This window comes from Ranitomeya imitator, chromosome 7 (genome assembly GCF_032444005.1).
Source record: "Ranitomeya imitator isolate aRanImi1 chromosome 7, aRanImi1.pri, whole genome shotgun sequence".
Classification (NCBI taxonomy): Eukaryota; Metazoa; Chordata; class Amphibia; order Anura; family Dendrobatidae; genus Ranitomeya; species Ranitomeya imitator.
In genome coordinates, this window is record NC_091288.1 from 134203895 (window position 1) to 134217178 (window position 13284).

Sequence of the window (13284 nt, forward strand, 5' to 3'; positions counted from 1 at the left end):
AAAATGTAGACGCTACGAGTATCGGAAAATGGCGCAATTTTTTTTTTTTTTATAGCAAAGTTTGGAATTTTTTTTCACCACTTAGATAAAAAATAACCTAGTCATGTTAGGTGTCTATGAACTCGTACTGACCTGGAGAATCATAATGTCAAGTCAGTTTTAGCATTTAGTGAACCTAGCAAAAAAGCCAAACAAAAAACAAGTGTGGGACTGCACTTTTTTGCAATTTCACCACACTTGGAATTTTTTTTCCCGTTTTCTAGTACACGACATGCTAAAACCAATGATGTCGTTCAAAAGTACAACTCGTCCCGCAAAACATAAGCCCTCACATGGCCAAATTGACGGAAAAATAAAAAAGTTATGGCCCTGGGAAGGAGGGGAGTGAAAAACGAACACGGAAAAATGAAAAATCCCATGGTCATGAAGGGGTTAAAGCTGAGCTGTAAAGTCTTGCAATTAATTTTTTTTTGCTAAGTAAGTCTGTCTTCCTGGCTTATCTGCTTGTTTTCAGAAGGGTTCTTATCTTCTCTGCTCTGCTCTTATCAGTACACATATGCTAGCCCAGACATGTTACCTTTCAGTTTCTTTGGAGAGCAGCTGTGTGCTTCTACCCCCATGGCCTCTTCCGACATCAAAAGAAAAAGATGCAGCTATTGCCCTTCTACTTGTGACAACAAGACGAGTATAACATGTTCTGGCTGTAAAACATTTCTATGCAAAAATCATGTGTATTGTTTTTCATGCAAGAATCCGTAAATTTATATGATCATGTAAATATATTCACATTGTAATGTTTATTATCTTTAATTTTTTATCACAAAATGTTTGATTTGATTGTTTTGTTTTTTAAAAAATATGCATAGTTTTCTATTTTCATTTTGCTCATTGGATGGATCTGTTTTTTCAGAATAAAAACAAAAAAAAAAGATTTCTAGTTCATTTTTCTTTTACTACCAAACATGTTCGCAAACAGTCTAGTAAGCAAAAAGTATAAAAAAATGGAGTTAGAGTGTCTAAAATCAAGGTTTAATAAGCTGGGTCATAGTGACCCGGAACACTACAAGTGTATAGTAAATGCGAACAAAACAGCAGGGTTAAACAAGCCTACCACATCAACTACTTAGTAAACTAACTTTGCCCTGTTCCCTCCTTCCAAATATTATTCTCAATCTGCACCCTACTATTCTTCTGTCTCCACACCCTCCATGCACATGATCACTGCACTTGATACTTGATTATTGCACTTAAACACACGGGCTGATGATCCGGTCATGCAGCTTTATATGAAAATCTTGATTTATTATAAATTGCCAGACCTGAAGTAACAAGCACTTTTCACCTATTGTGTCCCCCCCATTTCCTTGTAGACTGTAAGCTTGCGAGCAGGGACCTCACCCCTAATGTCACTGTTTAAATTGTCTTAACTTGTACTGAATTTATTATCTGTACATGTCCCCGCTTAATTGTAAAGTGCTGCAGAATATGTTGGCTATATAAAAAAAATATGATAAAATTATTATAATTATTCATTATTACAAAAAGTTTTTCATGGACATGGTTTTGCAAGACAAGTGCAGATAAAACAGGCAAAAGGACAGGACGACGGCCGTTTCGCGTTAAGATACGCTTCCACGGGTCCAGGTGTAACAAGAAATATGTCATTTCCTTTTATGTCTCATCATGTGACGGCATTTGCATATCATTAAAATACAATTTAAAAAGTTCTGAATAGAACTATAAATTAAAAATGACAAATTCTTACAGAAAACAATTTTTCTTTTATCATTTACACTACTCTTGCTTCCTGTGAATGTGCTTTAATAATGTCAAATTAAGTCAAAACAATGATCAACAAAAAAATTTTTCTGTAAGAACATTTTTAATGTATAGTTCTATTCAGAACTTTTTAAATTGTATTTTACAATTTACAAATGCCGTCACATATATACCAGATGTTGTATCAAATATTGTCAATTAAGTGGTACATGTGTCACTGGATCCATGCTAGTTATATCGATCCGTAATATCCATCATAACGTCAAATACATGTTGTGTGAACTGTGACCCAGTGACGTCCGTGGACACATGCAACGCTTCATTCATGACCAGTATGAAAACAACACGATGACGAATCAGATCGTAGGCGCACATTGGCAACCATCTGTAATAAGACCAAGGGCGCATCCATATTGAATATTATAAACAGAATAAACAGGGAACCTAACGTGACAGTAAAATAACAGTGCAGTGGGGAGGAGTAAAAGAAACTACAGTACTATGGATAATATAGCATCAAGAGCAAATTTATGGAAAAAAGAATTGAGACCTTATAACAAGAAAATGCAAATGCCATTAAGTGCAATGTTCTCAGCATAAAATAAATCAGAATAATAAAGTACAAAACAAATAAATAATGTAACAAATGTAAGCAATATAAAATAAGGTAAAGAAAAATATGTAATAAAGTGCACATTATAGTATTAAAGGGAACCTGTCACCCCGAAAATCGCGGGTGAGGTAATCCCACCGGCATCAGGGGCTTATCTACAGCATTCTGTAATGCTGTAGATAAGCCCCCGATGTTACCTGAAAAAGGAGAAAAAGACGTTAGATTATACTCACCCAGGGGCGGTCCCGCTGCTGGTCAGGTCGGATGGGCATCTCTGGTCCGCTGCGGCGCCTCCCATCTTCATTCCAAGACGTCCTCTTCTGATCTTCAGCCACGGCTCCGGCGCAGGCGTACTTTGCTCTGCCCTCTTGAGGGCAGAGGATAGTACTGCAGTGCGCAGGCGCCGGAAAGGTCAGAGGCCCGGCGCCTGCGCACTGCAGTACTTTGTCTGCCCTCAACAGGGCAGAGCAAAGTACGCCTGCGCCGGAGCCGTGGCTGAAGATCAGAAGAGGACGTCATGGAAAGAAGATAGGAGGCGCCGCAGCAGACCGGAGACGCCCATCCGACCTGACCAGCAGCGGGACCGCCCCTGGGTGAGTATAATCTAACGTCTTTTTCTCCTTTTTCAGGTAACATCGGGGGCTTATCTACAGCATTACAGAATGCTGCAGATAAGCCCCTGATGCCGGTGGGATTACCTCACCCGCGATTTTCGGGGTGACAGGTTCCCTTTAAAATGCAAACAGTAAAAAACACAAATGGCAGAAAATACAGAGTGTATGCAAAAGTGCATGAAAACGTGCAGCAGCTGCGATCGTCCTACTGTTTATGTATGTCGATTTGTGGGAACATACATCTCGCTCGCTAAGCTGCACATGTACGGCGGATGTTGGAAAGCGGTTAAGGACCATTACAGGCTAATTTAACCCCCATTAAGTTTTTTGTGACAAAAATAAAATCAAATTAATTTGTAAAAAGGTATGTGTACCAGTTAAGTATTAGCAGCAAATTTTTTGCAGTTAGTACTGACAGGAAAAATACTTTACAACATTTCAAAAACAAGCACAATTTACACAAAATACGCTTTTGTTTTGATGGTTTTTTAAAGGGAACCTGTCAGTAAGATTGTGCACAGTAACCTACAAACAGTGTCAGGTTTTCTCTGTTATACTGATTAAAATGATACCTGGGTGATGAAATCCATCTTGTGGTTATTTAATATTTATTTTCAGCTTTGTGCTAATGATATGCCCATGCTGCGGGGCGGCCTGTGAGGGGTCTTCATGTGGTGCTCAGATTAGGCATTCATAATGTAGACTGCTGACAGGTCACTGACCCCTCACTGACCTGCCCCCTTGTTTACATAATGAATATTGTATGTACATACTTAAAAAAACCTTCTGCAGGCAGGCGTCAACCTTCATGACCATGGGATTTTTCGTTTTTCCGTGTTCGTTTTTCACTCCCTTCCTTCCCAGAGCCATAACATTTTTATTTTTCTGTCAATTTGGCCATGTGAGGGCTTATTTTTTGCGGGACGAGTTGTACTTTTGAACGACATCATTGGTTTTAGCATGTCGTGTACTAGAAAACGGGAAAAAAATTCCAAGTGTGGTGAAATTGCAAAAAAAGTGCAGTCCCACACTTGTTTTTTGTTTGGCTTTTTTGCTAGGTTCACTAAATGCTAAAACTGACTTGACATTATGATTCTCCAGGTCAGTACGAGTTCATAGACAACTAACATGACTAGGTTTCTTTTTTATCTAAGTGGTGAAAAAAAATTCCAAACTTTGCTTAAAAAAAAAAAAAAAAAAAAAAAAAATTGTGCCATTTTCCGATACTCGTAGCCTCTCCATTTTTCGTGATCTGGGGTCGGTTGAGGGCTTATTTTTTGCGTGCCGAGATGACGTTTTTAATGAAAGCATTTCGGTGCAGATACGTTCTTTTGATCGCCCGTTATTGCATTTTAATGCAATGTCGCGGCGACCAAAAAAACGTAATTCTGGTGTTTCGAATTTTTTTCCCGCTACGCTGTTTAGCGATCAGGTTAATGCTTTTTTTTAATTGATAGATCGGGCGATTCTGAGCGCGGCGATACCAAATATGTGTAGTTTTGTTTTTTTTATTTTTATTGATTTATTTTGATTGGGGCGAACGGGGGGTGATTTAAACTTTTATATTTTTTTTATTTTTTTCACATTTTTTTAAACTTTTTTTTTTTTTACTTTTGCCATGCTTCAGTAGCCTCCATGGGAGGCTAGAAGCAGGCACAGCACGATCGCCTCTGCTACATAGCAGCGATCTGCTGATCGCTGCTATGTAGCAGAAATGGAGGTGTGCTGTGAGCGCCGACCACAGGGTGACGCTCACAGCCACCGGCGATCAGTAACCATAGAGGTCTCAAGGACCTCTATGGTTACAATGGAGACGCATCGCCGACCCCCGATCATGTGACGGTAGTTAAATGCCGCTGTCTGCGTTTGACAGCGGCATTTAACTTGTAAATAGGTGCGGGCAGATCGCGATTCTGCCCGCGCCTATTACGGGCACATGTCAGCTGTTTAAAACAGCTGACATGTCCCGGCTTTGATGCGGGCTCACCGCGGAGCCCTGCATCAAAGCAGGGGATCTGACCTTGGACGTACTATCCCGTCCAAGGTCAGATAGGGGTTAAAAAAAAAAAAAAAAAACATTTGAAAATGCCCACAGCACTTGCACAGTAGCAAATATCGGTGTATATAGAGTGATCCGATAGCTGATACTGCGCAGCAGGTAGCAGCGCCATCTTGAAGGAGTATTTTTTTTTCCTCTAGCAAGATGGCGCCTGCGCAATAGTAGCTATCAGATCATCTCTCTATACACCGATAGCTGCTACTGCGCAGGCATGGCGGGTGCCATTTTCAAATGGATTGTTTTTTTTATATCCGGATAACCTCAGCCACATTCTTTATAAACACAGTACACACGCGATTATGCTGCAGCGCAGGTCCCCCGGCTTATGCCTGCATTTTTTTTTTTTTTTTTATCCAGAATGTATATATAATATTCATTATGTAAACTAGGGGGCAGGTCATTGAGGGATCACTCAAACAAAAAAGGCAGCACTCTGTAGCGCCATAGCATGCAAACATGAAACATGAAGACTTAATTACATCACTGCATTAGAAATATGAAAAATTGAGAAAATTTATTGCATAAAATGGCCAATTCATGTGTACCTGGAAGCCACGTTAAGGTATTTCTCGTTTTCAGGACCTAGCAGGTGCCTTCTGACTGAGCACTCCACCTTTTAGCAACAGGTGTTTTTAATCACAGCAGGACCACTACCCCTCCACAGATAGATTTTAGACTAAAAGAGAATTCTGTTCCCATACAGATGAAAACTTTATTCTAAGAGAGGAAAGGTATTGCTAGGTCCTTGAAACGAGAAATGCCTTAATGTGGCTCCCAGATACACATGAATGGGCCAATTTATGCACTAAGCTTTCTCAATTTTTCATATTTCTAATGCAGTGATGTATTTCAATTTTCATGTTTCATGTTTGCATGCTATGGAGCTACAGAGTTCTGCCTTCTCGCATAGGATGCCATACGCTAGTCTGACCCCGGCCTAATAAGTATTATGGCGCTGCCCTGACACTGTGTGTAGGTTACTGTGCAGGCTCCCTTTGTTGTGCGATTTTCATGTGTTTTTACCTGCATTTTTTTCATTAAGCTGGTGAAAACTTGCAAAAATGCAGAATCAATTGACATACTACAGATTTAATGAAAAAAAAAACTAAAACAAAAAAATTGATGGTTGAAATCTACAAAAATTATATGCAGCTTTCAGAAATCTCATTCACTTTGCTGGTGTTGCAACATTCTGCATTTTATCAGTGGAAAAAAAAAGCAAAAATGAAGCGTCTGAACAAGATGTCTGTTTTCTGAAGATTAGTGTACGTACCACACAATAGAAAGGTGATCTGTTGATGCCCATGTTCTTGGAATGGCGGTGCTCTGTTAATGAATAAATAGCATCATTTAGTAGTAGTAGTAGTAGTAGTCATAACCATCATCATTGTGACAATATTAGCTGTATCCTGCTTTTCTCATACAAGCTGATAAATAGCTCTGGATTATTAGTCCAAAGAAACAATCTCCTCAGACTGAATGAATTACAGTGCTTAGTTATGATATTTCGTAATAGTGTGGTGCCTCTTGAAGTTCAAAGCAATATGAATGTCCACATAATGAGAATGCTGATGAACAAACGCAGTCAGTCTCCCCACTGTCAGTTCTCTGCACATCAAACAATACAATAGCTCTTTCCTGCTCCTCAGAGAAGTACATTACCTTAGCTTCAGTATCAAAGTTTAGTTGGGAAGCCTCCTTCTCAACTTGCTAGAATTGTGAACCTCAACCTTAAAGGGGGTGTCCGATCCAAATTGATAAGTCTGTAGACACTCTCTGTGACTGCACACTTAAGAATCCCCTCAGTGCAGGCACTGTGCGCTTCTGGAATTCCCGGTTTCTAAGCAGGGATCAGAGAGTATGTATGCATTATACATAATCCTGGACAGAAGCTCCACCATAATTGACTGTAGGTACTTCTCTTTCCAGGCCTCATTCCATTTTCGATAAACAGTAGAATGATGTGCATTTCCACAAACTATCTTGGTCTCATTTGTGCACATGACGCTTTCCACCAGGATTTTGGCTTGCGAACATTTTGGCAAACTGCAGTCTAAATTTTTTGTCTGTCGGTATGACACCACGGTCTTCCTGGGTCTCCTGCCATAGAGTTTCAGTTCATTCAAATGTCGACTATTCGTTCATCCTGACCATGATAAACTATGAGCCTGCAGGACAGCTTGAATTTCTTTGAAACTTGATTGGGGCTGCTTATCCACCATCTGATTTATCCTGCATTGCAACCTTTCATGAATTTTTCTCTGCCATCTATGTCCAGGGAGATTAGCTACAGCTTCTTGATTATAATCATAAACATAATTATGTTGCACACCAAGAACAAAGGAACATCAAGATCTCTGGAGATGGACTTGTAACCTTGAGATTTTTGATATTTTTCAACAATTTTGGTTTATTAACCCGTTACATGCTTCACAGGAACTTAAGCATATGGAAGTGAAAAAATGAACATTTACTTTTTTTCCCACAAACATTTTATTCCAGAACCAGTTTTTTTTTTTATTTTCACTAATGTAAAAAGAGAAAAAGAACCACAAAATTTGTTGTGAAATTTCTTCTGAATACGCTGATACACCATATGTGGAGGTAAACCACTGTTTGGGCACATGGCAGAACTCATAAGGGAAGGAGTGCCATTTCACTTTTCCAATGTAGAATTGGCAGGAATTGAGATCGGACACCATGTCGTACTTGGAGAGCCCCTGATGTGCCTAAACAGTGGAACCCCCCCCCCCCCCCCATAATTGACACCATTTTGGAAACTAGACCACCCAAGGAATTTTTATAGTTGTGAGGTGAGCAGTTTGAACCCCAAGTGCTTCATAGAAGTTTATAACGTAGAGCTGTAAAAATAAAAAACATTTTTTTCCCACAAAAATGATCTTTAAGCCCGCAACTTTTTATTTTCCCATGGGTAACAGGAGAAATTGGACCACAAAAGTTGTTGTGCAATTTGTCCCGAGTACGCTGATACCTCATATGTGGAATGAACCACTGTTTGGGAGCATGGCAGAGCTCAGAAGGGAAGAAGTGCCGTTTTGGAATGCAGACTTTGATGGAATGGTCATGTTGCGTTTGCAGAGCCCCTGATGTGCCTAAACAGTAGAAACCCCCAAGTGACCCCCATTTTGGAAACCAGACCCCCCAAGGAACTTATCTAGATGTGTTGTGAGAACTTTGAACCCCCAAGTGTTTCAAGTTAATAACGAAGAGCCGTGAAAAAAAAAATTCTCACAAAAATGATTTTTTTTAGCCCCCAATTTTTTTATTTTCACATGAGTCACTGGAGAAATTGGACTGCAAAAGTTGTCTAATTTTGTCCTGAGAACGCAAATACCCCATATGTAGGGGTAAGGCCGGTTTCACATTAGCATTTGAGGAGCTGTGGAGAGCTGCGGACTTCCTCCGTGAAGCACCGCCCTCGGCAGCACCTCCGCTGCTAGCTCCACCTACTTCTGCATGCGGCCTGTGTACCTATCTTTAACCCCTTCATGACCCAGCCTATTTTGACCTTAATGACCTGGCCGTTTTTTGCAATTCTGACCAGTGTCCCTTTATGAGGTAATAACTCAGGAACGCTTCAACGGATCCTAGCGGTTCTGAGATTGTTTTTTCGTGACATATTGGGCTTCATGTTAGTGGTAAATTTAGGTCAATAAATTCTGCGTTTATTTGTGATAAAAACGGAAATTTGGCGAAAATTTTGAAAATTTCGCAATTTTCACATTTTGAATTTTTATTCTGTTAAACCAGAGAGTTATGTGACACAAAATAGTTAATAAATAACATTTCCCACATGTCTACTTTACACCAGCACAATTTTGGAAACAAAATTTTTTTTTGCTAGGAAGTTATAAGAGTTAAAATTTGACCAGCGATTTCTCATTTTTACAACGAAATTTACAAAACCATTTTTTTTAGGGACCACCTCACATTTGAAGTCAGTTTGAGGGGTCTATATGGCTGAAAATACCCAAAAGTGACACCATTCTAAAAAATGCACCCCTCAAGGTGCTCAAAACCACATTCAAGAAGTTTTTTAACCCTTCAGGTGCTTCACAGCAGCAGAAGCAACATGGAAGGAAAAAATGAACATTTAACTTTTTAGTCACAAAAATTATCTTTTAGCAACAATTTCTTTATTTTCCCAATGGTAAAAGGAGAAACTGAACCACGAAAGTTGTTGTGCAATTTGTCCTGAGTACGCTGATACCTCATATGTGGGGGTAAACCACTGTTTGGGCGCACGGCAGGGCTTGGAAGGGAAGGAGCGCCATTTGATTTTTTGAATGAAAAATTGGCTCCACTCTTTAGCGGACACCATGTCACGTTTGGAGAGCCCCCGTGTGCCTAAAAATTGGAGCTCCCCCACACGTGACCCCATTTTGGAAACTAGACGCCCCAAGGAACTTATCTAGATGCATAGTGAGAACTTTGAACCCCCGGGGGCGTCACAAATTGATCCGTAAAAATGAAAAAGTACTTTTTTTTCACAAAAAAATTCTTTTAGCCTCAATTTTTTTCATTTTCACATGGGCAACAGGATAAAATGGATCCTAAAATTTGTTGGGCAATTTCTCATGAGTACACCGATACCTCACATGTGGGGGTAAACCACTGTTTGGGCACATGGTAAGGTTCGGAAGGGAAGGAGCGCCATTTGACTTTTTGAATGAAAAATTATCTCCATCGTTAGCGGACACCATGTCGTGTTTGGAGAGCCCCCGTGTGCCTAAACATTGGAGCTCCCCCACAAATGACCCCATTTTGGAAACTAGACCCCACAAGGAACTTATCTAGATGCATATTGAGCACTTTAAACCCTCAGGTGCTTCACAAATTGATCTGTAAAAATGAAAAAGTACTTTTTTTTTCACAAAAAAATTCTTTTCGCCTCAGTTTTCATTTTCACATGGGCAATAGGATAAAATGAATCCTAAAATTTGTTGGGCAATTTCTCCCGAGTACGCCGATACCTCATATGTGGGGGTAAACCACTGTTTGGGCACACGGCAGGGCTCGGAAGGGAAGGCGCGCCATTTGACTTTTTGAATGGAAAATTAGCTCCAATTGTTAGCGGACACCATGTCGCGTTTAGAGAGCCCCTGTGTGCCTATGCATTGGAGCTCCCCCACAAGTGACCCCATTTTGGAAACTAGACCCCCCAAGGAACTTATCTAGATGCATATTGAGCACTTTAAACCCCCAGGTGCTTCACAGAAGTTTATAATGCAGAGCCATGAAAATAAAAAATAATTTTTCTTTCCTCAAAAATGATTTTTAGCCTGGAATTTCCTATTTTGCCAAGGGTAATAGGAGAAATTGGACCGCAAATGTTGTTGTCCAGTTTGTCCTGAGTACGCTGATACCCCATATGTGGGGGTAAACCACTGTTTGGGCACACGGCAGGGCTCGGAAGGGAAGGCGCGCCATTTGACTTTTTGAATGGAAAATTAGCTCCAATTGTTAGCGGACACCATGTCGCGTTTAGAGAGCCCCTGTGTGCCTATGCATTGGAGCTCCCCCACAAGTGACCCCATTTTGGAAACTAGACCCCCCAAGGAACTTATCTAGATGCATATTGAGCACTTTAAACCCCCAGGTGCTTCACAGAAGTTTATAATGCAGAGCCATGAAAATAAAAAATAATTTTTCTTTCCTCAAAAATGATTTTTAGCCTGGAATTTCCTATTTTGCCAAGGGTAATAGGAGAAATTGGACCGCAAATGTTGTTGTCCAGTTTGTCCTGAGTACGCTGATACCCCATATGTGGGGGTAAACCACTGTTTGGGCGCACGGCAGGGCTCGGAAGGGAAGGCACGCCAATTGGCTTTTTAAATGGAAAATTAGCTCCAATCATTAGCGGACACCATGTCACGTTTGGAGAGCCCCTGTGTGCCTAAACATTGGAGATCCCCCACATATGACCCCATTTTGGAAACTAGACCCCCAAAGGAACTAATCTAGATGTGTGGTGAGGACTTTGAACTTCCAAGTGCTTCACAGAAGTTTATAACGCAGAGCCATGAAAATAAAATAAAAATTTTATTTTCTCTAAAATGATTTTTTAGCCTGCAATTTATTATTTTCCCAAGGGTAAAAGGAGAAATTTGACCCCAAAAGTTGTTGTACAGTTTCTCCTGAGTACGCTGATACCCCATATGTGGGGGTAAACCACAGTTTGGGGACATGACGGGGCTCGGAAGTCAAGTAGTGACATTTTGAAATGCAGACTTTGATGGAATGCTCTGCGGGCGTTACGTTGCGTTTGCAGAGCCCCTGATGTGGCTAAACAGTAGAAACCCCCCACAAGTGACCCAATTTTGGAAACTAGACCCCCCAAGGAACTTATCTAGATATGTGGTGAGCACTTTGAACCCCCAAGTGCTTCACAGACGTTTACAACGCAGAGCCGTGAAAATAAAAAATCATTTTTCTTTCCTCAAAAATGATGTTTTAGCAAGCAATTTTTTATTTTCTCAAGGGTAACAGGAGAAACTGGACCCCAGTAATTGTTGCCCAGTTTGTCCTGAGTACGCTGATACCCCATATGTGGGGGTAAACCACTGTTTGGGCACATGTCGGGGCTCGGAAGTCAAGTAGTGACGTTTTGAAATGCAGACTTTGATGGAATGGTCTGCGGGCGTCACGTTGCGTTTGCAGAGCCCCTGGTGTGCCTAAACAGTAGAAACCCCCCACAAGTGACCCCATTTTGGAAACTAGACCCCCCAAGGAACTTATCTAGATATGTGGTGAGCACTTTGAACCCCCAAGTGCTTCACAGACGTTTACAACGCAGAGCCGTGAAAATAAAAAATCATTTTTCTTTCCTCAAAAATGATGTTTTAGCAAGCAATTTTTTATTTTCTCAAGGGTAACAGGAGAAATTGGACCCCAGTAATTGTTGCCCAGTTTGTCCTGAGTACACTGATACCCCATATGTGGGGGTAAACCACTGTTTGGGCACACGTCGGGGCTCGGAAGGGAAGGAGCACCATTTGACTTTTTGAATAAAAGATTGGCTGGAATCAATGGTGGCGCCATGTTGCGTTTGGAGACCCCCTGATGTGCCTAAACAGTGGAAACCCCTCAATTCTAACGCCAACACACCCCTAACCCTTATCCCAACTGTAGCCGTAACCCTAATCACACCCCTAACCACAACCCTAACCCCAACACACCCCTAACCCTAACCACAACCCTAATTCCAACCCAACCCTAACCCTAAGGCTATGTACCCACGTTGCGGATTCGTGTGAGATTTTTCTGCACCATTTTTGAAAAATCCGCGGGTAAAAGGCACTGCGTTTTACCTGCGGATTTACTGCGGATTTCACCTGCGGATTCCTATTGAGGAATAGGTGTAAAACGCTGCGGAATCCGCACAAAGAATTGACATGCTGCGGAAAATACAACGCAGCGTTTCCGTGCGGTATTTTCCGCACCATGGGCACAGCGGATTTGGTTTTCCATAGGTTTACATGGTACTGTAAACCTGATGGAACACTGCTGCGGATCCGCAGCGGCCAATCCGCTGCGGATCCGCAGCCAAATCCGCACCGTGTGCACATAGCCTAATTCTAAAGGTATGTGCACACGCTTCGGAAAACGCTGCGGATCCGCAGCAGTTTCCCATGAGTTTACATTTCAATGTAAACCTATGGGAAACAAAAATCGCTGTACACATGCTGCGGAAAAACTGCACGGAAACGCAGCGGTTTACATTCCGCAGCATGTCACTTCTTTCTGCGGATTCCACAGCGGTTTTACAACTGCTCCAATAGAAAATCGCAGTTGTAAAACCGCAGTAAAATGCGCAGAAAAACCGCGGTAAATCTGCCATAAATCCGCAGCGGTTTAGCACTGCGGATTTATCAAATCCGCTGCGGAAAAATCCGCAGAGGACCAGAATACGTGTGCACATACCGAAACCCTAACCCTAACCCTACCCCTAACCCTACCCCTAACCCTACCCCTAACCCTAACCCTAACCCTAACCCTAGTTCTAACTCCAACCTTAGTGAAAAAAAAAAAAATTCTTTATTTTATTATTGTCCCTATCTATGGGGGACAAATGGGGGGGGTCATTTACTGTTTTTTTATTTTGACCACTGTGATAGATTATATCACAGTGATCAAAATTCACATTGGAACGAATCTGCCGGCCGGCAGATTCGGCGGGCGCACTGCGCATGCGCCCG

The 13284-nt window shown here is 41.3% G+C and overlaps 1 protein-coding gene across 1 annotated transcript in view; it reads right to left on the reverse strand.

Annotated features, from left to right (window-relative positions):
* Positions 1 to 13284, reverse strand: part of PGAP1 (post-GPI attachment to proteins inositol deacylase 1) — a 1319879-nt gene that overhangs the window by 1121349 nt on the left and 185246 nt on the right. The window contains exon 6 of the mRNA XM_069733825.1: positions 6339 to 6391. Coding sequence (XP_069589926.1) covers positions 6339 to 6391 — 53 coding nt within the window. The remainder of the gene's footprint in view (positions 1 to 6338; positions 6392 to 13284) is intronic.